Source organism: Aythya fuligula, chromosome 1 (genome assembly GCF_009819795.1).
Source record: "Aythya fuligula isolate bAytFul2 chromosome 1, bAytFul2.pri, whole genome shotgun sequence".
NCBI classification, from domain to species: domain Eukaryota; kingdom Metazoa; phylum Chordata; class Aves; order Anseriformes; family Anatidae; genus Aythya; species Aythya fuligula.
In genome coordinates, this window is record NC_045559.1 from 205482434 (window position 1) to 205506358 (window position 23925).

Consider the following 23925-nt stretch of genomic DNA (forward strand, 5'->3'; position numbering starts at 1 on the left):
TTTATTTTTTTTTCCCCTTTTTTTTTTTTTTTCTCCCACCCCCCCCTCTCCCGGGAGGTGCCGGAGCTGGAGGCGCCGCCGCTCCCCTCAGGGCCGCGCTCCCGCCCCCGCCTTCACGCAGTCAGCCGCGGGAGCCCCGCCCGTTGTCGCCACCGCCCCCTCCGCCTCCTCCTCTGCGCATGCGCGCCGCCGGCCCCAGCCCTTAAGCGCCCCGCCTTTCGGCGCCCCGGCCGCGGAGCCAATCAGATGGGCGGAAGAGGCGGAGGGGGCGTGGTTTGAGGGGGTGGGGGCGGGGCTTGAGGGGGTGGGGGCGCAGCTTGAGGGGGTGGGGGCGGGGCTTGAGGGGAGTGGGGGCGTTCACTCTGGAGCCTAATGGGGGCAGGGGGATGGTGCTGGGTATTTGGGGTGTTCACCCTGGAGCCTAATGATGGTGGGAAGTGGGGGTCCGGGGTATTTGGGGTGTTCGCTCTGGAGCCTAATGAGGGCTGGGAGTGGGAGAGGGGCTGTGGACATGGATACTGGGGGTGTTCACTCTGGAACCTAATGGTGGCGGGGTACTGGGGGGTGTTCACCCTGGATCCTAATGATGGCAGTGGTTCTGGGTATTTGGGGTGTTCACTCTGGAACCTAATGATGGTGGGGGGGCAGTGGTACTGGATTTTGGGGGTGTTAACTCTGGAGCCTAATGGGGGCTGGGGGATGGTGCTGGATATTGGGGGGTGTTCACTCTGGAGCCTAATGATGGCAAGGGGAGCCTGAGCCAGTGCCCGGGCCCCGAGTGACGCCGCGGCCCCAAACCACGTGGAAATTCAGGAAGCTTTTGGTGACCTTCGGCATTTCCAGGTCCCGAGGAACCAACACGGCGCAAAACATCCCGAGGCTCCTCCAGGAGGCGGCCGCCGGGGATGTGGGAGGCACCCCCGGTTGGTTTCACCTTTTTTTGTAGGAAAAAATGGAAAATCCGGGTCATTTTTTTTCCCTTTTTCCTCTTTTACTGGACGAACTGCATCCGGCTGACCTGGGGCAAGCCCTCCCTTTAGCTGTTTTTTGCCCATTTCTCCCCATTTTGGCTCCCCGTTTTTTAGCCGAGAGCGTTTTCGGCTGGCAGAAAACCGCCGGGAGCAGCGAAATGGAGAGGGGGAGCTGTTGTGAGAGGGATGCTTTCGTCGAATCCAGGGGTGATCTGCTTCCACACAGCTGCAAGGCTGCAGAAAAACGTAGCCTGCAACCTGCAGGAAACCAGATGACGTCATCCAGCAGCCCCCTTCGGCCTTAAAATTCATCATTCTCGGGCAGACCTCGTGGCAGTTCTGCAATGACGGGGTGGGCTCTTTGTTTCCCCGAGACCTGCAGGCCGTTAAGGGATGGGGGATACAAAGCATTTTAGGGATACAAAGCATTTGAGGCCATAAAACAAAGCACCACCATGGGCACGACACGCTCGTAACTGCAGCGCTCGTCACGGCCTCACCCCATAAATTAATGGGGTCGGTTAATTGTCCTCTGGGCACAGCTGCCCCTCCTCAAGCCCGGCATTGCCTCCACGGCTTCAAGGTTTCCCCGAGGAGAAGCCCAGCCCTCGCGGAAGGGGAGCGGAGGTCTGAAGCCAGCTCAAACTCCAGCAGCGCTCCTGGCTGCGAGCGCCTTGGGGTTATCAAACAAACCCCGGTGTGGGGGAAGAGATCAAAGGGCAGGACAACATCTGGGCCCCGTGAGCGGCTTTGTCGTGGCCAGGGAGTGCCAGAAACCACGGCTCAGACCCGGGAGCCTGCGTCCTCGCAACGCAGGGAGGTTGAATTTGAATGCAAAGGTGGTGCTGAGCCCAGGCTGTGCGTGGAGGGGCTCTGGTTTTGCGTGGATTTTGTTTTCTCACCTTCCTTCTCCTCCTTCCGTGCATACCTGGGGTGTGGAGAGCGTGTTGGGAGCTCCGTGCACGCAGCCAGCAAGGACACGGGGCGGCAGGGTGGATGAGGGGGAAGAAAGCAGGCACACGGTCAACTTTGGAGGCTTGAGGTGCCCATGAAAGCTGATAAACCCTAAAGAGAAAGTGGGAGAGTCAATCATGAGCCCTGCCAAAAGCAATCGGGGCAGCAATCAGTAACCCGGGGCTTTAAATCCTGACCTGACACCACGCTGCCAGGCAGCTGCTGCCCGGGAAGGAGGGCGCTGAGGTGGGGGCTCAGCCCCAGGAGCATCTGCCAGGTAGAAATTGGGAAATTCTCAGGAAAAGTGTGGGGAAGGGCTTAGGGGAAATGAAGGTTTGGGTTGGAGATGGGCTGGGGAAGAAGAGGAGCGGGAGAGGGTTACGGAGGGTGGCAGGGACCCTGCAAGGGTCTCTCCAGTTTCATTACTCTCTAAGGAGCTGATACCCGTTTTTTGTTGTTGTTTAAGAGAAATCAAGGTCTGATTGTGCTATTTTTACCATGCAGACCTCCTCTTGGCGATAAACAGACATTATATAGAAATCAGAGGCTCCCACCAGCCCCACTCCTTCCATTTAAATTATTTCAGGGCATTGCCTTGAGAGGGACAGCAACGGGGATCAAAGCACAGGCAATAAGGCAGGATTTACCTCAGCAGAGCACCCTGCTTCAAAAAAATAAAACAAAATCCTGCTTATTTCTCTCACAAGCCACGCGCGGGCCTGCTGCAGGCCCCAAATGCCTCACCCCTCCTTCAGCCTCAAGGGCCCTGGCCTCCTGCCAGCGTGGCCACAGCTGACCCTAGAACCGCTACGTGGATGTTTGCTAAGGGCTAAGGTCCTGTCCTGCCTCTGCAAGCCCTACAAAATAAAACTTTTCTGGGCAATCTGCAGCAGGGCTGCCCTGAGCAGCTTCAGCAGCATCTCCTCAGCTCCCCTCAGCCCAGGATGACCCCAAGCGCCCCTCAGGCAGGAGAAGGAGGCTGGGGGGAGCCTGCTGGGTGCTGGCTGTGATCCTACAGCCGGAGTGGGGCCGCCTGAGGGCTGACAAACGCCGACCCCACAGACCCGCTCCCCTCACAGCGCCCCTGCGCCGCCATAACATGGCCGCCGCCCCGCCTGCCACACTCAAGATGGCCGCCGCCCCGCGCTGGGGAGGGGTTGGGCGGGCCGCGCTTAGCGCGCCACACTCAAGATGGCCGCCGAGACGTGACGCAAAGGTGACCGGTTGGATTTGATGGACACAGCGGAAAGCCAATCGGATAGCGAGACGGGAAGGGAAGACCAATCAGGCTGCAAGAAGCGAGGCGGAGGACCAATCGGAGCGCGGAGGCGGGCGGAGGTTAGCAAGGCGAAGCGGGGAGCGGGCAGGGTTGGGTGCGCCGCGCTGGCAGTGGTGTGGGGACAAGGACTTGGACAGGGACAAAGACAGGGACAAAAACAAAGACAGGGACAAAGATAGGGTCAAGGACAGTGTGTCCTCCCTTCCACGCTGCAGGAATTTTTCCCTTGTTTGCTCCTGAACATGAACAAATGCCCGTTATGGCGGTCTCTGCCCTCCCCCGTCAGCACAAGCAGACATTTCCCCCACACAGCCCCGCTGCCGCCATCCCTCCTCCATCCTCCCTCCTCCATCCCTCTAAGGCTCTCCCACCGCCGGGGTTTCGCCCTAAAACGCCCCAAAAAGAGAAGGGAAGGGCGGCGGAACGCGGGGCGAGGGCTGAAGGGTGCGGGGGGAGCGCTTTGGGCGGCGGACGCAGCCCCGCAGGGATGAGCGCGGCGGGGGCCAAGGTAATGGGGCGGGGGGTTTAGGTTGGAAATTTGGGGAAATTAGGAGAAATTTGGAGACGTTTCTGCTCTGAAAGAGCTGTCAGGCATTGGGACGGGTTGCCCAGGGAGGTGGGGGAGTCCCCGTCCCTGGGGGTGTTCAAGGAGAGCTTGGACGTGGTGCTTGGGGACAGGGCTTGGTGGTGACATTGAAGCTCTTTTTTCCAACCCTAATGACTCTGGGATCCTGTGACAGGCTCTGATTCTGTTACTGGTGGTGGGTCTGGAGGTGTAGGGCCCCCCCCACCCCTCCCTGGAAGCCCAGGGACCACCCCAGTGCCACAGGGTGCAGCACAGCCCCTGCCCCATCACCGCCATCAGGGACCCTACAGATCTCCCCACCCCATATCTCAGTGGTGGCAAGGTGAGGGTGTTGGCCCCATTCAGCCCACCGGGGTTGTGGTGACAGCAAAGCCACTCTCCTTGTTTTATTCCACCATGGATGAGCTGCGTTGTCACAGGTCCACGTGGAGCTGGAACGAGCCCAGTGGGTGGTGGTGTGGCTGTTGTAGGATCTGTGGGATCTGTTGTGGGATCTGTAACCGCAGGGAGGACGATCTCCTACCCCAATTCCTTCAAAGGAAGGCGAGGGGGTGCAGGAGAAACTCATTGTAGTCATCATCACCCTCGTCTTTCCTCATCACTTTCCTCTGTGTGGTGGTGGTGGTGGCGGTTTGGGGAGCAATAGCTGTGGGTGGGCTGGGAGGTTTGTTGGTAGATTTAGAGGGTTTGGGGAGTTGTTTTGAGGGGTATTTTCTGGGAAGTGCCGCTGAAAATTCACCGTTTGCTTTGTGACTGTGCTGCAGGTGCTCTGCTGGAAGAAGGGAATGCTGCTCAAGCAGGTGTTTGCTCTTAGCAGGTGAGTGGCTTGAAATCAAATTATTACATAAAACACAGAATAAAGGATTAAGAACACTTAATCACTGCTACAGACTGGGTCAGAAGACATACACGATTTTAAAAAATACTTCTTGATAAGGGAAGTTTTCTAATTGTGGAGGGAGGACTTTCAGCTGGTATCTGGGAGCTGCAAGACCTCTAGGATGAGAAGAGGAGAGAGTCTGATTGCAGGATCTGATCCGTGGCTGATGGGTCTGAGGATGTGAGCCTTTATTGAGGAGATCAGCCAGACCTGTAGTGTTTCCATAGCTGTGTGAGATTGGAGTTTTAACAATTATCTTGTTTCCTACAGATAATAATTATCTTGTTTCCTACAGAGCAGCAACACCCCGAGAAAGCCGTCTGTGTGCTGCAGGTAAGGCTTCTCATTAATCCCATGCAAGACAAACTTTATCTACACAAATACTTCACATTTGAGCCTTCACATCTCCTTTTGATATTTTTTTTTTCAGTCACATTTTGGCTGGTTAAATAACCCGAGCGCGTGCTGTTGCGCTTCCACCTTTACCTTTTTTTTCCCTAACCTCTTGTCCTGTTTCCCTGTTCTTGGCTGAGCAGATGCTCCTGTTCAGGGTGGCATCAGCCAGCCCCTGTTGCTGTTATACCCACAGGAGGTTCTACTTTAACATTTGTTGAGCTGGTGGAGTCCTCTGTTTAAATTTGAAGTAGAATTTGATTTTGACGTGGAGGCAAAGTGTAACCAAGTGGCTTAGATCCGTGGTGCTCAGTTTCTCTTTGCTGTTCTGAGCTTCGTTTATTAAAATGAAAGCTGTTGAGGGTTTCATTTTCCTCTGGAGAAGGAAGTATAAATAAAAGCTGATGCCATTTTGATTTGGCTTCCTAGCATATGAATATTTGAACAGGCTGGATTTAAAATTAAGCGGGCTCAGATCCATCATAACAACATCACTGCTGTCATGTAAGAGGAGGCAGATGTAAGGTTTCATTAGGATCCTCACCATCCACTGGTGCTGACAAGCCTGTCTCCTTTTTTTTGTTTTGTTTGCTTGAGAACTTGCCTGGGAATTGAGTCACTTTTAATCCCTACCTCCCTTACTGGTTGCTCACCGTAACCAGCTGTGAGTTGTCCCAACGATGGGATACACGGGCTGCTCGTGTGGGGTAGAGACCGCTGAAGCCTTGGTCTGCTTCTTGCCTTCCCTCAAAGAACTAAAGACAAATTCTTGTCCCCAGAAAGGATTCTGGGCTCGTGCAGCACCCGTGGCTGTTTGTTGAAAGAAGGGATGTGTGCTGTTCAAGAGAAAAGGTGTTTGCTCTGCTTTGATTTTAAGGTGGTGCCCTCGTGAGCTGCCACAGACAGTACAGATCCCGACCTACACACGGCATTGGGAAGTATAAACATCTGCTCCCAAAGGAGGTAGGCATGAAAACCCCCTTCCTCTCCTTGCTTTCACTGACCCGTCTCTTTACAGGCTGATTAAAATGTTATTATTAAATCTGTGGCTGGTGAACCACATTAAAATGGAGGCAGGTAACAGTTTACTGCTGCAGCTCTCAGTGGAAAGTGTTAAAACCCATGAAGTTCAGCACTGCAGAAATAATTTCTCTTGTCCACTACACTCCTGTTTAAATTAATGAGTAGCTGGGGAGGGAGGAATATCTTCCTGATGATGAATTTGACAAACCAACTCCAAACTATTGCTGAACGTTATGAGCAACTCTTATTTGCATTTAAACTTCTTACATTCCTTGAAATTTGGAAGGAAGACAATTTTTGCAAAATGAGGTAACGATAACTCATCCCGGGAGCTGCCTCGGAGGCAGGAGCTGAACTAAAAGCAGTTTGTTTTCTCGTCTTTGGCTTCTCCTGGAAGGAATCAATCATGGTAGGCACGTATTTGCTGTGTGACTTCTGTGGTTCTGCCATCCAAGAGCTGAACTGCTCCACTTGAGAACATCTGCTGAGATCGTGTCAGCCCAGTTTTATAGCTAGGGAACGCGAGCACAGATGGGCTGCGATGTGTTCAGCAAACCTCTGTCAGATGAGAGCAGTGCAGTCTCCTGCGATTGGCAAGGGTTAATGCGTTTTATTTCCAGCTGCATTCAGAAAAAAAGATGTTTTTTTTTCCTTAATACAGGTTCCAAAGAGGAAAAAGGATAAAGTACAGATGAAAGAGATAAACGTTGGGACCGAACACCAGTACGGAGATGTCAATATCCAGATGACTTCCTATGATATGTGTCTCGTGGAGCATTTTGCTCAGTACGTGCATAAACTCTGCAACCAGTTCTCCATCAGAGTGAGCGAAAGGTATAAAGAGCGTGGCTCTGTGCTTCTGTCATCCCTCGCCATCACGTTGCTGTGTGAGGCTTGTAGACGATGGTACCTTGCAGTAAAGGGCGGGAGAGAATCTTTGTGATCGATTCCCACCTACAAATCCACATCTGATGTCATCTGCCTGGTGTTCTCCTTTAGCTCCCTCGTTTGTCTGTGGAGTTTTTATTTATGGAAGGCTGAAACAGAATTATTTGGGCACTGAGTGAACAAATCTCGAGGAAATGTAGCTTCATTCCTTTGAGAAAAAAGCTTAAGCACGTGGGTGCAGGCATAAATATTGCTGACTTTTGCTGCTGATTTTTTTTTTTCTTTATAGTGTTTTATCCAGGCATTGTGCAACAAGCAGGTGGTACTAAACAAACCAGCGTGAGCTTGGGAAACCCAGGGTGAAGGTTTTGGGAGAGCTACCTGCACCGTTAGCTCGGTAGCAGGTGGTTTAATAAAGGATGCTTCAGTTGCACAGCAGATCCCTGAAGCAGATCTACACCTGATAGCAGCTCTGATGGTCTGAGTGAGCTCTGAGAGCATTACAGAGCTCCTTGGCTTCTGCAGTGCCTCTATAGTCACTGAGAGAAACACTGTGTTGCTGTAAGGAAGGAAAAATACTAGTGGTGGTGATTTGAAACGTCCATCTTTAAGTGCACCTCTGAGTATAAGCAGTGATTCTGGTTTTATGCTGGTTAAACCTATCAAAAAATCATTTTTCTTTCTGTTCATCCACTCTGCTGAACTGTCAGACGTGGATCTGAGATGCTGTACCCGCAGATTGCTTGTTTGGAGTCTCTCTGTGACATCTTTAGCACTAAAAGCTGTGACACATCAGCAACTCCTAGGTATCTATCAAGAAGGATACGCAGAAATTCTAATTCTGTCAGCGGTGATGTGCTTGAAAGGGAAAATCAGGGAAATCCCCCAGCCTGAGGCTACTGAAAGCGCTTCCAACGTGAAGTGTCTTTGCCTTGTGTCGTGCCTGGGCCCTCTGAGGTTGGACTTGATGTGAGAAGTTCAGTGTGGGCAGAAAGAAGTGATTTGTGCTTTAAAAGCCTCCCAATTGGCGAGGCAAAATGGGGGAGAAGGAAATGTTCTGGGTGAAAAATTGAAGCAGGTGGAGGTCGTGAGGTTGTGCTCAGAGTAGCGTGGGAGATGAGGAGCAGGTGTGGTGGTTCAGCCAGAATTTTTGCTGTAAAGCTCCCCTTCAACGATAAAGAAATTCAAAATTCTCTTCCTGGGCTGATGTTTGTAGCTGAAAGAGGTTTCTCCTGGCTCTAGTGCTGCAAGCTTCTCCCTTATCTCCTTCCAGTAAAACCCCCGGCTTCTGCCAGGGCTTGATTTGCAAGATGCATCGTTTGCATAATTAATTTCTCATGAAAAGTTAATCTCCTTCCACGTTCTCTGCTGCTGGAAGTTGCTTCGTTCCTGTGAGGCAGTGCCCCTCTCCCTGTCCTAAGCCCTGACCTGTGCTTCCTGCAGCTACGCCATGCCCACCAAAACCAACGAAGTGCTGTTCCTGGAAGAGCGAGGTTCCAAAATGCAGCTGGACGCCGTCCTTACCACCCACCAGAGGGTTATCCAGGTACGAGCTGGGCTTGGCTCCTGGTGGTGCGCTCCGTGTACAGCACCTCCTCTCCCAGGCTCTCAAAATCCACTGACAGCAGGAGCTAAGTCCCAAATTTGTGTAATTTTTGCATAAACTGAAGCACAAAGAAGTCTAAATTAGATTTCTTGCTAAAGGTTGCTCAGAAAGTAGAAGAGAGTGAAGGGATTCCTGGATTGTCTGCCTCAGCCAGATAAATTACCTGTTTTATGCAGAGTGCTTGATAGAAGGGGTAGAAAACTCAATTTTAAGGAGGACCAATTGGGCAAACTTGATGAAATGTAAAAATACCACTAGCATCAGTTTAAATTTGTACAATTAATTGAGATAAGTATTTCTGTGCCTCTTTCATAGTGTGTTCCTTGCTCTGCTGAATTACATTCCAAACCTTGAGGCAGACTTTTTCCTCTAGGGAGTCAGTGTGAGCTAATGCTGGAGCTTGCAGGCTTGCCGTGGCAGCTTTTTATTAGTCTCACCTGAAGTAAAGAAGATTTCCGTGCACGGTTAAGACTCTTTGCATCTATGCAACGTGGAAAAGGGGCTAGAAATGTGCTTCCACTGAGAGAACGAATAGCACAGTAGAGCCTGAAGTGGTGAAAGCTGTCACCCAGGTAGAGGAGAGGCACTGGAGGCACAACATTTACAGGGGAGAAACAAAACAAGAGCCTGCTTCCGTGATGAAGTGCTTGCCAGCTCTAGGTGCACGCTGAGTGGACTCTTCCCGTGCTGTTAGTACAACAAATCCGTTCTGTGTTTGTTGTTCTGCCCCTGCAGTGCTTTATTTCTTCTTCCAGGTCAGCGGGTTGAGCTCCACGTTTGCTCCCATACTTCTGGAAATCATTCAGAGCAACCAGCCTGAAGGGGTCCACCTGTTAGTGAAAGAGGTGGGTTTCATTTACTGACATCTCCACGTTTACAAAGCGGGTGTGATGCGTGCTATCAGCTTGCTTTGTAAAGCACAGGACCTGTTCCTGAGGCCACCAGCTCTGCTCTAGACTTACGGATACCCAAGATCTCCCAGAACCAGGCCCTCACTTGATTTATCAAAAACTGTTCCCTCTAACACCTGCTGAGAGTTTTATTTCCCTTTTAGCCTTCTAGAATTAGTGCTGCAGAAGGCGCCTTCCCAGCCAGTCCCACAGAGTTGTAGGGGATGGCAAGTTCCCAGTTATTTTCCTTCGCTCAGGCAGATTCCCTGCAAGTCAGAACCCACAGCCACTTGTCTGGGAATGATCAGGAATCGCGTGGAGCAGTTGGCAGCAAAGCTGAGATGGGAAAGCCAAACACTGTGCCCCATTTTGATGGATTCTAGAAGGGGTTCTGCTTCTTTTCTGCAGAAGGGGAGGTTTTTTTATTCAGGGAGCAGATTTTGCAGCAGGAAAGGGAAAGCAGCACGCTAAATTCAAACGTGAAAACAGTTTCCTTCATTGGCCTTTGTAGGATGTTTAATTATTTCTATATCTGCAAAGTGGTATGTAGGAGGAGGTCTCTCGAGTCCAGTAATCTGCTTTGCTTTGGTCACGGTCCCATCCCTGCCTTAGGACTGCTTTTTTTTTCTTCTCTTTTTTTAATTTTGGCTGATGGCTTTGTCTCTGGAGGGAGCGCCGTGACATTGTGCCATTTGCAAAGTCACTGCGGTCTGAGGCAGGAAGCCCTTGGGAAAGACTCAAGCTGGCTCCAGGAGACTGGCAACGAAGAGATTTGAGCTTCGGGATGCTCTTCTAAAATTCAGGAGAAAGAGGCAGGTCTGGATGTCTTCAGCTGACTTCTTGAGCACAATGCCAAGGCTCGCTCTTCCAAAATGGAATTTTTCTCTTGAAGAAAGCGTATTTTGGTTTGGTAGCTGTGCTTACCACAAGGTCAACAGCTTGCCCCAGTTTTCTCTTTACTGTGTGGTCTTTACACCCCAAAATTTGGTGTGGTAAATGCTCTAAACCCCAGCTGGTCGCTCCCTCAGCACTGCAGCAGGTCTCTGGGTGAGGAGGAGCCGACACAGCTGAACTGCAGAGCGGCCACACGGTGATGATGCGCGGCCTGCTGCTTGCCTCGTCTTTGTCTTTCCTTTTACTCTTTGATTCCCTTTAGGAGAGGGTTTACCTTCCATTTGACTTGAAAAAAAGCACTCGAGGTGACCTTGACTTGCTTGTTTTTTCACCTCCCTCCACAGCACACCGAAGCTGACTTCAAGAGCCGATTGAAGGCCCGACCCGAACTCGAGGAGCTGCTAGCGCAGATGAGCTGAGAGGAGGAAGAACACTCCGTCCATATCAGAGCCACCCTGAGAACATCATTTTTCTCCTCTTCAGCTGCTCAAGCCTCCAGAAGGTGGCTTTATGAGCGCCGTGTTGATAAATTTGTGACTTAAAAGAAATTTCCACTGTTGTCAAGCATCTCGTCTTAATAAAGAGAAATAAATGTGTTTATAACTGCCTGTTTTTTTTTTCTTTTTGGGGGAAGAGGGTCCATGGTGAAATTTTACTTTCCTCAATTCTGCTTTTTCTGCATGTTTTGCTTCTATTTTGTGAGCGTTTCTGCAGGTTGCACCCTGGAGAAAGCGCTAGGTCATTACGCTCACCTGCGCTGCCTGCTGAGGCAAATCTCTGCCCAAATTTAGAATCGAGGGCTTAAACTTCAAGACTCAGAGATCCAGAATTGGAGAACCGGTTGTTTTTTACCAGTCTGGGAAAGGTGGCAGCCAGCAGGGACTTTGCTACGTCCTCCCAGCCCCAACAGCCTCCTGCAGACACTCTCTCTCATCGCTGCAAGCAAATTCTCCCAGATGCTACTGATGCAGAAGGGCCCATCCTGCTCTGTTCTGCAGCTGAAGGCTGGAACATGGTGTTATTCTCGGACAGCTGCTTAAATCAGAGCTTTGCCAACATGAATGGAGCCTCAGAGCCCTGGGAGGGCTGGGGGCGATCATCCCTGAGCAGCTGAACAATCGCTGCTTAACGGCACAAAGCCTCGGAGGGCAGAGGCAGGAAGGTTGGAGCTGTATGCAAAATCCCTCCTCCGTTTCTGATTTGCCTTTCACGGCCCTAAAGGACGCGTTTCCCCTTGGATCTCTGAAGTCAGTCTCCTTTTTTACCACAGCCGTTTGGAAGGGGAGAAATCAGCCTGCCTTGGAAGGACCAAATGCAAAGCGGGTTGGGGAATTTCCCAGGATGGTGCCTCTTATCCATGCTTGGGCAGGGGGGGCAAGTAAAATCTGAATTTGATCCCTTCTCGTGTTTGTTTTGTGCAAGGGAACCTTCTGGTGTATTCGGGGAGTCGTGCTGCTGTTGTGAGGCAGAATTAGGCCAAGTTCACCTCAAAAACAGACCCGTAAGCTCAGCCCCCCTGTTACAATGAGCGCGCTTGTGAAAATCAGGCTGCTTTTCCCGGTGCTGAGGATCTCAGCCCTGCAGCAGCTGGAAAGGCAGGGAATTGATTCCGAGCTGGTTGCAGAGCCACAGCCCGACGGCTCTGCGCCCCCACAGGAATACTGATCAGCCCAGCCACGCCGCTGCAATCCACCAAGATGCAGGACCGAGGTTTGTCCCGAATTTGGCTGCGTTTTGCCATCCTATAAAACCCAGAGCCCGCAAACAGGTCCCAGCAGTGAGGTTTTTGCTCCTTTCCTTGTATTTCTAATTCCGAAAGCCAGTGGTGAAGGCTTTTTTTTTAATTAGGCTGAGATGAGATCTGATTGTGTCATCTTTCGGGTAAATTACAACCAAGTCTGAGCCCTTGATTTGATGGATACTAAGAGGAAGTTAGGAAAATATATATTTTTTGACATTTCACTGGGAAATGAACCATTTCCTTACAGAAATCTCCAGCAGCAGATCCAGGCAGTGCCCTCCTGCCTTCAGCTGACTGGCTTCACTAAGGTTTCCTGACCAGGACTGAAAAACTTCCCCCAGTTTTGGGGTTTGGGCTGCTGAAATGCAGCCACTCTGCAGCCCCCTCCCTGAAAAGCTCCCCCGGGGCCAAAGCTGGGGGCACACTCCCCTTTCAACATAATAGGGGAAGATTTGAGTCGATTTTTACAGATTTTGGGCCTCGAGGTGGTGCTCTGTGGGGCTGAGGCATCCCACCTCATACTCCTGTGCTATGAGGACTGAGGGAAGGCTTGTGGCCCCATAAGAGCCCCCAACCCCTTCCCTCTTGGGGCTTCCCAAAAAGTAGCAACCCCCAAATCCCTGTCCCACAGGACACGAGGTTATTGCCACCAGGAACAGCTTCAGGAAGGCGCAGGGGAGGGAAATCCACAGCAGGGCAGCGCCAAACTCCCACATGGCCTGGTGTGAGCCCGCCATTTTGGGATGCCTCATCGCCAGCGCCCCCAAAGCGAATGCTTTGAGAAAATCTTTGAGTAAAAGTCCTGTGAGGAGTGGCTGAGGGACCTGGGGGGGTTTGGGCTGGAGAAGAGGAGGCTCAGGGCAGAGCTTATTGCTCTCTGCAACTGCCTGAAAGGAAAGGGTGGGGAGCTGGGGAGCGGCCTCTGCTCACAGGGAACCAGGGCCAGGAGCAGAGGGAACGGCCTCGAGTTGTGCCAGGGGAGGCTCAGGTTGGCAATGAGGAGACATTTCTGCTCAGCAAGAGCGGTCAGGCCTTGGGACGGGTTGCCCAGGGAGCTGGGGGAGTCCCCGTCCCTGGGGGTGTTCAAGGAGAGGTTGGATGTGGTGCTTGGGGACAGGGCTTGGTGGGGACATTGGTGGTGGTGGGTTTTTGGACCTGATGGTCCTGGAGGACTTCTCCAACCCCAATAATTCGGGGATTTTATAAATCTGTATCACACCCCCAGTTTCAGCCCTGCATCACCACAGCGCCATGACCTCTTCCACACCCGAGCTGTGCAGAACGACGCGAGCCGGGAGGATGAACCACATCAAAATTTAATTTCCTGGCCCCAAATTAAACACGGATTTAACCACGCCAGCAACCCGCTGAACAAAAAACAGGTAGAACATAGCAAAAAATAGAAAAATCAGATATATATGATTTAGCACAGCCCCCGTCTTTGGGGCGCCTCATCCGGAGGTAGTGCTGGTGCCCGGGAGGGGATCCCAAGGGGGGATTTTAGCCCCTGGGGGGGGTCTCAGTCCCCTGGGGGTGAGCGTTGGGGCTGCTCGGGGTCTTGGGGGCGCGGGCGCTGCCGCTGGGCCATACAGTCCCGAAAGGCCTGGACGTGGGGCTGGCAGCGCCGCCAGTCGCGCTGCTCAGCCATGCACTCCTGCAGCGCCCAGTGCTGCGCCGTGCAGCCCGTCCGCGCAATCATCGCGTCCACGGGGTCCTCGCCTTCCTCCTCTTCCTCTTCTTCCTCCTTTTTGGACCTGCGGCGGTTCCAGGAGTGTCCGGGCTTCGCCATCGCCCCGCTGCTGGAGATGGGCTTGGGGTGAAGGGGGTGGGGGTCATTGGGGTGCTGCCTCCCCTAAATTTTGGGGGCGCTCACCCAGCACCTTGCCACCCCCCGCCTATGGGTGCTCAGCACCCCCCAGGGCACCCAGCAGCCCCTGTATCCCCAGGGGTGCTGAGCACCCCCCATGCACATCTCAGAGCACCCAGCATCCCCCATGCACCCATGGGTGCCCAGCACCCCCCAGGGCACCCAGCACCTCCCTGTGCACTACCTAGGGCACCCAGCACTCCCCAGGGTACCCAGCACCCCCCATGCACCCATGGGTGCCCAGCAGCCCCCAGGGCACCCAGCACCCCCTAGCGTACCCATGAGTGCCCAGCACCTCCCTGTGCACCACCTAGGGTATCCAGCACCCCCCAGGGCACCCATGGGTGCTGAGCACTCCCACATGGCACCCCCTAGGGTACCCAGAACCCCCCATGCACCTATGGGTGCCCAGAACCCCCCCAGGGCACCCAGCACTCCCCTTTTCCTCACGTGGGTGCCCAGCACCCCTAGGCCACCCAGCACCCCCCATACACCCCCAAAGGGCACTCAGCACCCATAATGCACCCATGGGTGCCCAGCACCCCCCAGGGCACCCATGGGTGCTCAGCACCCACCATTCACCCATGGGTGCCCAGCACCCTCCCCCTTACACCCATGGCTTCCCAGCACCTCCCAGGCCACCCATGCACTCTCCATGGGTGCTCAGCACCCCCTTATTCCCCCCGAGCTCCTTTTTTCCCCCCCCCCCCATGCACCCATGGGTGCCCCCCGCACCCGAGCAGCGCGGCGCGGCCCCTTTAAGTCCCGCTTCCGGGTTCCCGCGCCGTGGGCGGGGCTCCGCCGGCGAGGGGAAGAGGGGGGCGGTGGCCGCGCGCTGATTGGACGGCGCAGCCCCGCTTCCGCCGCGCGGGGGCTGACGGGAAGGAGGAGGGCGCCTCGCCAAGATGGCGGCCGCGCTGCGCATCCAGAGCGACTGGAGCCGGGCCCTGAGGTGGGAGCCGGGCCCGGACCCTTCCTCCCCGCCTCAAATCGGCCCCTTTCTCACCCCCGATGCTTTTTTTTCCACAGGAGGGACGAGGGCGAGGCCTGGTTGAGCTGCAGGAGCCCGGGTGAGCGCTGAGGGAGGGGTTAGGGGGGCTGTGAGGGGGTGAGGGGGTGGCTGGGGGGGCTTAAGGGGCTCTGGGGGGTCCTTAAGGGGCTTGGAGGGGATCTTTAAGGGCTTTGGGGGGTCTTTAAGGGGCTGGGGGCGATCGTTAAAGGCTGAGGGGGTCTTTAAGGGGCTTGGGGGTGTCCTTAAGGGCTTGGGGGGTGTCTTGGGGATCTTGTGGGGGTCCCTAGGGGCTAGGGGGGCCCTTAAGGGCTGGAGAGGGGGTCCTTAGGGGTGTGGGGGGTCTTTAGGGCTTTTGGGGGGGGGGCCTTGGGGGCTGGGGGGTGCTTAGGGGCTGGGGGGGTGTGGTTCTTAAGGGCTTAGGGGGGGGGGTTAAGGTTGGAGAGGATCTGGGGGGGTCCTTGTGGGCTAGGAGGTCCTTGTAGGGGAAGGGAGGGAGTACTGGGGGGTGTCCTTAAAGGTTGGGGGGGGGAGGAGGAACCCATAAAGCTTGTGGGGGGGCTGGAGTAGGGGTATTAAAGGCTTGGGGGGCACTGGGGTGTATTTAAAGGCTTGGGGGGGGGGTCCTGAAAGATTGGGGAGGTGGAGGAGGGATCTTAAGGGCTTGGGGGGGGCTGGAGGAGAGCCTTAAAGGGTTGGGGGGCCTTTAGGGGATGTTTTGAAAGGCTTGGGGAAGGGCTTTGTAGGTTGTAAAGGGGCTGGGGGAGTCCTTGTAGGCTGGGGGTGGTCAGGGTCAAGCTGAAAGCCCCTCTCCCCGCAGGGAAGCCGACGCTGTACGGCAGCCTGACCCGCCGCGGGCTCAGCACCGAGGGCGTCCCCGATATTGCCGCCTCCGAGGGCTTCGTGGTCGGCGAAATCACCAAGGTGCCGGGGCTGGGGTGGGCCGGGGGGTCTGTGTGAAGTGACCGTGGTCTTAGGGCAGCCAAAATCCCTCTCCTGAGGGATCCTGAGCTGCTCGGGGTCTCTCAGCTCCGGTTTGGAGCCCCTCTGTTCAGAAGCATCCCAGCGGCACTAACACGCTTCTGTTTTTCCCCTCTTCTCCCCCAGAAAAGCATCCTCGTTTCCTGCCCTCACGAAAACGTCTCCACGAAGTTCCTGGCGCCCTTCACCACCTTCTCCAGAATCCACCAGAAAAGCGTAAGCTCACGGCACCTCCCAGCCTTCAGCCTCACAATCTGGGTTAAACTTCCCCAAAAAAAGCCCAAGATCCTTTCGATGCTTGCCTGGATTTCCAAAACTAACCATTTTTTTTCATAACTAATCGTGATATGCATGATTCTAGGGCACTGCAGGCTTCAGAAATGAAACTTGTAAGACACCAAACCTTCAGGTGGGACTGATAACGAGGGCTGGCTTCGGTCTGTGACTAAAAATCTTCCTTTTTTAACAAATTCAGAGTGATTTCAAGCCATAAGGATCCTAATTTTTCTCTGTTTCCTAGAATATTGGTATTTTTTTTCCATATTAATGTGTTGAGGTGAGCACTGAAGTATATTTTAGAGGGTTCCTGCAAGGAGATGCAGTAGAGGAGTAATTATAGAGAAATCTGAGGGTGGCAGCTGAAGAACTAGAGAAACCCAAGAGGTGCAGGGCTGATTTTTTTGACAGCGCCCTCAAAATTTGGGCTGCCTCCCCTGGGAGCAGCGGGGCTCAGGGCTGAGGAGACAGCAGCGAGCTGCGGGATCCAGAACTGGGGCAGGTTTCTCATTTCTGGGATCCAGAACAGGTTGCTGGGGCTGGTTTCTTATTTTTTTTAACTGTTTTTCTGGCCAAAAACTCAGGCTGCACATCACCGCAGGCACCCGATGTGATTTTTACAGCACTTGCAGGGCTTTTTTTAAGCATTTTCTTGCATTTCTTCACGTTTCAATAACCACAGGACTCATTTGGGGATACACCAAGTGCAGCTCCTCGCTCAGAGTGCTGCAAAATGGCCAATTCAGACCAAAAAAAATTATTTTTTTTCACTCGGAGACGTAGCTGGGCCCTGCTGGGAAGCGCTCTGAGTTTGCAGAGTGCTTAACCCGAGGTGGAAAAAAAAATAAAAAAAATAAAAAAAAATAAATCCTATTTACCTGCTGCCTCCTGTTCTCAGCACTCCTGCGTGCTTCCTTAGCACTCCTGAAAGCTTGTGGACGTGCCAAAAGTCCACGAGGGTTTTTTTTCCTCCTTAAACCTCCTTCCCAGGCTGTTTTTTGCTTGAGAGGGAGCAAATTGCAACAGGTTGGTTAAAGAAAACGTTAGCAGTCTGTGAGTAAACGTGCTTAATGGCTCTTGTAATGGCTGAGCCATTACCTCGTGCTTCTAACTCCTGTTTTAATCCCTAAACCCCTCTTTTTTTTTTAATGGAGGTTGGGTATTGAGCTGGGCCCTGTTTAAATTCACCATGGTGTGAGCAATCGCTGTCCCAGAGAGCAGTTCGGGCTGATTCGTGCTTATTTAGGGGAACTTGTGCCTGAAAAAGTCGGACACACCTCCTAAAAAGGCTTCCCTGAGAGCATCATCCTTAAATCTGGGGCCTCGAGCTGTCACCTCTCAGCAAAACCCCACAAAGTGCATCAAGAATCACCGGGGAGCTTCTGAAGATAATAAAGCGCGGATCCAGCACCTTTAAAATCCTGCAAAACTTGGCAGCTGTCCCTCTGCGGGGCTGGGATGGCTTTTACAGGATGCTGCAAAAACTTCTCCAGCTTATTTCGTGGCTGCCTGCAGGATTCTGTAGAAAAATCCCGATTCCTGCTTCACCTGGGGGAAACCCACGACACGGCTGCTCTCTCCGCAGGCTCCTGACTCAGCATTTCTTTCCCCTCGCTGCTTTGTGGATCTCTGCAGAGAGACAGGCAGGGAATAACAATTTCTTTTGTCAGATTGGTGGCGATTACAGGAAATCTGGAGGGTTTTGGGCCAGGTTTCAGTCCCGCTGGCTGCAGCTCAGCCCGGAGATCAGTCGGGGAGGGCTTTTCGTGCTGTCCCTCTCCTGTGGAGGAAGCCTGACGCTCAGGATCCGCTTGGGTTTTGATTTCCTAAGGGAAAGCTTAGTTAAAACCTCAAAAAATTGATTGAGAATTTGAGGGGGGAGAGGCTGTGAGTCCTGGCTGAAGGATGTTAAACATTAGGAGACCGTTTTCAGGCTGAAAATGTTCAGCTAGTGGTAAGGAAACTTCCAGGTGGTGTAAAAAATGGTTTTGAGCAGAAATACTGGCGTACAGAATCCTCCAAAACTGGAATTTGTTGTTTTGTCCTCCTGCAGGTTACCTGCCTGGATATTTCCAGCGGCGGGGGGCTCGGCGTGTCCACCAGCACGGACGGGACCATGAAAATCTGGCAGGCTGCAAACGGAGAAATCAGAGTAAGAGCGGGTGGCTGTGGTGTTTTAAACCCTGCCTGTGCCGTTACTAAAATCACTCAGCCGTGGATTTGGTCAGGCTGTTCGCCCCCTGTGCCCTGGGGCCAGCAAGAATTTGGTTTTTGCTTGAAAAGCTCTTAGAAATTTGACATCTCGGGGGTTTTACGGGGTGTCTGCTGGCAAGCACGCCTCCTCCAGAAAGAATTGAAGCCCAGCAAGCGGAGGGGGAGAGTCCCGGGGTGAAAATGAGGAAGGGTGGTTGGGATTTACAGCCGGGGTGCTGACGGTAGCTGCCAGCTCCTCCCCTGAGTTTGCGAGCTCAGGAGCTGCTTGACGCGAGGGTGACGACGACGGAACTAGCACGGAGCTCTTTGTTTTTCCAGAGACTTTTGGAAGGCCATGTGTATGATGTGAATTGTTGCAGGTTTTTCCCGTCGGGCCTCGTGGTTCTCAGCGGGGGAATGGACGCCCAGCTAAAGATCTGGTCGGTGGAAGACGCCAGCTGCGCCGTAACCTTCCAGGGTCACAAAGGAGGTAGGGAGTGCTTGGCCTTCCCCAAGGCTTCTGGTGCTGCCTGTGCTGATTATCTCGTACCTGAGGGCTTTGATCACCAGCCTGCTGCACTCTGTGCCGTGCAAAAGTCCCGAGGAGCTTTTTTTTAAACCCCCAGGGTGTGAATAAAAAGATCCCAGGTCTTCCTGAGCTGCGTTTCCTTCCCGGATTAAGGCGTAGAGGGGGAGGATGCAGCCCTGACCTGCATTTGGTGGCCTCTGCTGCACTGGGACTGCCTCCTCCTCGCTCCCAGCTCATCATATTTCCACCCAGAGCCTCTTCCTTTTTTTCCCCTTGCCCCCAAAAGCACCCAGCAGCTTGTTAGGGGCGTGCAGACCTCGGGCAGGCACAGTTGTGCTGTGCCTAAGCGATTATTCCTTAAGAAGGGCTGGAATAAACTAAACCAGAGTAAATTCCTCACCTTCCATGCGTTTTTGCATAAAGGATGCTGTTCCCTGTGCTCAGGGGGCGGTGAAGGGCTCCAAGGGATGGAAAAAGAGCTAGCAGAAAGGCTCCTGAGAGCAAGTTCCTGGATGGAGCCTTTCTTTGACGTAATCTCTGAAAGGATTTGGTTTCCAGGACCCTTCCTTCGGAAGCAGCCTGGGTTTATCCTAAGGCTTCAGCTGTTTAATCCCGTTTACAAACTTGAACGCTTCATCAGCAAGTCTCGAGGAGCTGGGGGTGCAGCATCGGACGCCCAAACCCTCCCCAAATTCCCTCCTTCCTGACCAAATCTCACGGCTCTGCTTGTGAGAGGATGGTTCTGGAGGTGGAAACCCGGCAGCTGTGGCTCCGTGCCCCACGTTTCACCCCCCACGATTTGCCTGCGTGCAGCCTCCCTGCCCTCATCTGCTGCTGGCACCCTGGGAACGGCGCCTTGGGGCTCGCACTTGAGTGCCTTGAGAAATTGAGATGTTCTCAGAGATGTTCTTGCCCCCTGTGCTGTCTCTGAACGTGGATTCTGCTCTGCTGCAGGGATTTTGGACACTGCCATTGTGGACCGAGGAAGAAACGTCCTCTCCTGCTCCAGAGACGGCACGGCCCGGCTCTGGGACTGCGGCAAATCCGCCTGCCTGGGTGTCCTGGCTGACTGCGGCTCCCCTGTCAACGGCATCGCCGTGGGCACTGCTGACAACTCGGTGAACCTGGGCGCTCCCGAAAAAACTCCCAGTGAGGAGCTTTCTCTGAAATTCATCTCTATTCTTCTTCTTTTTTCCTTCCCTGTACAATTCTGTACAATTCTGAGAGCACGGCGTGCTGCCGCGTGCCCTCGCGAGGGTTGTGAGAGTAGAACACACTGGTTCTGGGGAGGAATTGAGCTTTATCAAGCAATTTGAGTGGTTAAAGCTGAGGGTTTTTGGATTACTGGCCCACCTCGCTGCATCCTGGAGGCTGTTTTAGCAGGAAAGTTGCTTTGGGTTCAGCAGGGGTGGTCGCAACCGTCAGGCTTTGGTGCCATCGAGTCTCCCTGCTGGGACGTTGCTGGAGCTCATTGTTGTCCTCTTGCCAGGTGAACGCGAGATCGGGACAGAAGGGAAAATCCTGCTGCTGGCTCGAGAAGACAAGAAGCTTCAAGGAGTGGGACTGCAGAGCAGGCAGCCGGTAAGGAGCCCGAGATCTGGTCGTGCTCTTCAAAATATCCCATTTTCAGGAGGAGATGGTCTGCACAGAGCTGTGGTTTGCACACAGTGCTGTTTCCAACCACTGAGAGTGCTCTGAGACACAAAACTGCTCTTACAAACCCATCTCCAGGGCCTCAGCCCCGTGTTTTGAGGAATAAGAATTACTCGTGTGCTCCTTCAGCAAGGGCAAGGCAGCTGGCAGGCCTCGGGGGCTGATACCAGGGCCGATAGCAGGACAGAAACTCCTGTAGCAGATTTTATTCCTCGTGGGGTTTGTGGGGAGTGAAAATTGGGCGGAGCAGATCCCACTGAGCAGCCTCGGTGAGCGTGTGGCACAGCTCTGTGAGGAAAGGAGTGGTCTCTGCCAACCTGGTCCTGCTGCTCCACGTGTTGGTTTGTGCCGTGACTCAGAAACAGCCACGCTGACCTCCTAAATAACTCAGTTCCTGTTCCTCTGCCTCCTCTGGCTGCTTTGTCCCCGTTTGTGAGGCCCTGACCCTTGTCCTCCCTTCGCAGGTGTTCCTCTTTGTCGGCTCCGACGCCTTCAACTGCTGCACATTCCTCTCGAGCACTTATTTCCTGGCGGGGACTCAGGATGGGAACATCTACCAGCTGGATGTGAGAAACACAAAGTGAGTGCCCGCCTGGGGCTGCGGGTATTTCAACGGCAAATTTCTGTTTTCCTCTGGGAAGGAGAAACCAGGCCACGGGTGCTGGGAGATGGTGCCTCTTCTGAAGGGTGGATGCAGCCCAAAAAAATGGCACTGAGAGCATTTGAGCTCCTTGCAGATGGTTTTTTCTCTCGGGGAGCGCTGAGGGTGATGCTTTTGCTGGTGTGGGTGATCTTGTGGGATGTCCTGAATTGGAAGGGACCCACGAGGATCACTGAGTCCAACTCCTGGACCCCAAAATTAAACCATATTTCTGAGTGTTGTCCAACTGTGCTGTGTTTTCTGCATCTAGACAACGGGCTGCTAATTTCTGATCGAGTCCCCGTGTCTTATCTTCTGCTCGTGATCTTTTAATTCCTAGCTCACGTTCTTGGATCAGTTCTGACACTCTGGAATGGGTTCTTGACTACAAACCGTAATTTTTCTTTGTTTCTGCTTCTCTTTTTAGTGCTCCAATCCAGGTCATTCAGAGATCAGGAGCGCCAGTGCTTTCTCTGCTTCCGTACCGGGATGGATTTGTTGCCAGCCAAGGTAACCGGGGTGCTGTGTCGTGGCAGTGCAGATCGTGTAATGAAACCGAGCAGTGCTGTGCTCTTGCTGTGTTACCCTCATATTTGGGCGCTGGCTGGGTGTCAGCTGCTAGAAGGACAGTTTCCATGGCACAAAGGGGTTGCAGTAGGAATGATGTGCTTGCTTTTTGATTTATTTTTTCTTGTGTTCCTCCAAAATGGGGTCTCCAAGGTGCTTCTCACCCATCAGAGCCTTTTCCCATCTCCCCGGTGCCCTCACAGCACATCTCCCTTTTCTCGGGCATTTCTGCTGGGCCTGTCGTGCTGATTGTAAAAGGAATGTGGCTTATTTCAGCAATCCATGAAAACTTCCTTGCTTGATATCTCCTCTGCTTCACCAGGTGACGGAACCTGCTTTATCATCCAGCAAGACCTCGATTATGTCATCGACCTCACGGAGGCTGATTGTGACCCTGTGTACAAGGTAAGGAGCAGGGTACATTAACGAAGGTAAAAGGTGCTGGGGAAGGAGACACCAGCTAGCATTCAGCTGCATTTATTTGATATTTATTTGATCCTCTGATTTATCTCAGGAGTTGGCAGCCCACACGGTGTATTCCTCCACGCAGTTGACTTTTCAGCTTATTTTTTTTTTTTCCCCAGCTGAATAATCTGAATATTTTGCATAAGCAAATCCCGTCAGCATTTCTCTGGGCTCCGGGGTAGCATTATCTCCGCTGTGCAGGAGCAAAACTGAAGCAGCAGCAGCAAACTTTGTTGTTGGAGTAGATCCTACAGAGCCGTGGTTCTGTAGGGAAGCTGGAATTGATCTGTGCTTGGGAGATTAGCAGGGTAAAAGCAACAGTTGGTGGCACAGTGCTGCCTGTCCTTGCCTTGGCAGTGTGAGCCCGGAAAGTACTTGTGAAATTCTGTGTCCAGAAGCCCTGCTGAGCTTGCACAGATCAGGGAGAGTAATTTTGGCGTTCCTTGGGCTCCGAACCTTGTGTTACTGATGGAAATTAGCTCCTAGTTCTATGCTGTCCTAGCTGCACAGTCCTCTGACCTACTAAACACAAGGTTACCATGCAGCATCACTCTGAGGCTGAATTGACCTGCAGAATTTGGCTCCATATGAGCAAAACCAATTTTCCCCTTCAGATCTAACAGAAGACCCGTTAATGTGAGCACTTTCCTGCTCATCTCTGAGATGAGTGAAGTCTTGAAGTGTTCTTTCAAACCTGCCCATGTGTTTCAGGAGGTGGTCACCTGCTGTTCCTTCTGGTTTAAAAAAAATAAAGTCCAAAAGGAAATCTGATTTCTGTCAACAAGTGCCAGAGCTGGTTGTCAAGCCTGCCTGTAAATCTGGTATTTGGGCTGTCTGGAAATCCGAGGGAAAGAACAACTTTTTCCTGTATGTGTGAATGTCCTTCAGTGAGTTGTTAGGTACCGAGGGGAGATGGAAACGCTTCCTGCCAGATGGTGGTGACTGGTGATTGATGGAAGAGATCTGTTCTGAGAGAGAAAGTTTAAGGTGGCACACGTCTTCTCTAGACATCCAGGCTCTTCTTAGAGAAGCTGCAGGGTGTTGGCCATCTCTTCTTTTATGTTTAACTGTCACGTGAAGGATCCTGTGCTTAAATACTGCTTTTTTTTTTTTTTTTTTTTTTCCTTTCAGGTGGCTTCTTGGGAGAAGCAGATTTATACGTGCTGCAGAGACGGGGTAGTGAGGAGATATCAGCTTTCTGACCTCTAGGTGTTGTGAGCACAGACTAGCAGAGCTGTGTTGGAATAGCTGTTCCGAGCTTTTGTTCCTGTACAGTGCGTGTGAGATGTGTAAATAGAAGTGTCTGAGGCTGTTAATTGGGAGTTTTTTGGTGGGAGGGGGATCCCTGTTAGAAGATAACTGTTTTTTTCATTGGTGAGTGGCTCTGAGGTGTTAGGTTCTTGGCATTGCATCATTTTTTTTTTATTATTTTTTTTTTTAACTATTGTTAAAAATTGCCGTTTCTGAGGGGGGGATTAAACTGGGATTGGGCACGGTGGCCGTGACTGTACTGTGGTATGGACTGAAATAAAGCAGCTGCTTTGGTAACATGGGGAACAATGTTTTCATGAGAATTTTAAAAATAAAAAATAATAATAATAAAAAAAAGCTCTGGCTGAGATGTTGTCTGTAGGTGTGTG

General features: G+C 52.6%; 3 protein-coding genes across 4 annotated transcripts; 2 read left to right on the forward strand and 1 right to left on the reverse strand.

Moving 5' to 3' along the window:
- Window positions 1-3508: 3508 nt before the first annotated feature.
- On the forward strand, window positions 3509-10964 carry MRPL48 (mitochondrial ribosomal protein L48). The gene is made up of 8 exons (XM_032194326.1): window positions 3509-3712; window positions 4555-4607; window positions 4966-5003; window positions 5941-6026; window positions 6748-6920; window positions 8418-8520; window positions 9336-9425; window positions 10709-10964. Exons 1-8 carry the CDS (start codon window positions 3692-3694, stop codon window positions 10781-10783), a joined length of 639 nt encoding a protein of 212 aa, XP_032050217.1. The 5' UTR covers window positions 3509-3691; the 3' UTR covers window positions 10784-10964.
- A 2441-nt stretch (window positions 10965-13405) lies between these two features.
- LOC116501002 (cytochrome c oxidase assembly factor 4 homolog, mitochondrial) lies at window positions 13406-14762 on the reverse strand. Of its 2 annotated transcripts, none has more exons than XM_032206370.1 (2): window positions 14708-14762; window positions 13406-13901 (listed from the first exon to the last, which is right to left on the reverse strand). In XM_032206370.1, exon 2 carries the CDS (start codon window positions 13892-13894, stop codon window positions 13625-13627), a length of 270 nt encoding a protein of 89 aa, XP_032062261.1. In that variant the 5' UTR covers window positions 13895-13901; window positions 14708-14762; the 3' UTR covers window positions 13406-13624. The 2 variants fall into 2 exon arrangements, with proteins under 2 accessions (XP_032062261.1, XP_032062253.1); XM_032206362.1 differs by having other exon boundaries at window positions 13406-13915; window positions 14708-14741.
- Window positions 14763-14866: 104 nt separating this feature from the next.
- On the forward strand, window positions 14867-23867 carry PAAF1 (proteasomal ATPase associated factor 1). Its single transcript, XM_032201501.1, has 12 exons — window positions 14867-14924; window positions 15002-15042; window positions 15802-15905; window positions 16089-16178; window positions 18292-18390; window positions 18771-18921; window positions 19915-20109; window positions 20450-20541; window positions 21078-21193; window positions 21681-21763; window positions 22143-22225; window positions 23417-23867. Exons 1-12 carry the CDS (start codon window positions 14878-14880, stop codon window positions 23492-23494), a joined length of 1179 nt encoding a protein of 392 aa, XP_032057392.1. The 5' UTR covers window positions 14867-14877; the 3' UTR covers window positions 23495-23867.
- The last annotated feature ends 58 nt before the right edge of the window (window positions 23868-23925 follow it).

Bases quoted from the DNA above. Each gene is read 5' to 3' on its own strand.
- MRPL48 (XM_032194326.1), top strand. From the start codon at position 3,692: ATGAGCGCGGCGGGGGCCAAG. The intron at 6,921-8,417 runs GTATAAAGAGCG...TGCTTCCTGCAG, and splicing joins TCCATCAGAGTGAGCGAAAG to CTACGCCATGCCCACCAAAA. The intron at 9,426-10,708 runs GTGGGTTTCATT...CTCCCTCCACAG, and splicing joins TCCACCTGTTAGTGAAAGAG to CACACCGAAGCTGACTTCAA.
- LOC116501002 (XM_032206370.1), bottom strand. From the start codon at position 13,894: ATGGCGAAGCCCGGACACTCCTGGAACCGCCGCAGGTCCAAAAAGGAG.
- PAAF1 (XM_032201501.1), top strand. From the start codon at position 14,878: ATGGCGGCCGCGCTGCGCATCCAGAGCGACTGGAGCCGGGCCCTGAG. The intron at 15,043-15,801 runs GTGAGCGCTGAG...CTCTCCCCGCAG, and splicing joins GTTGAGCTGCAGGAGCCCGG to GGAAGCCGACGCTGTACGGC. The intron at 22,226-23,416 runs GTAAGGAGCAGG...TTTTCCTTTCAG, and splicing joins ATTGTGACCCTGTGTACAAG to GTGGCTTCTTGGGAGAAGCA.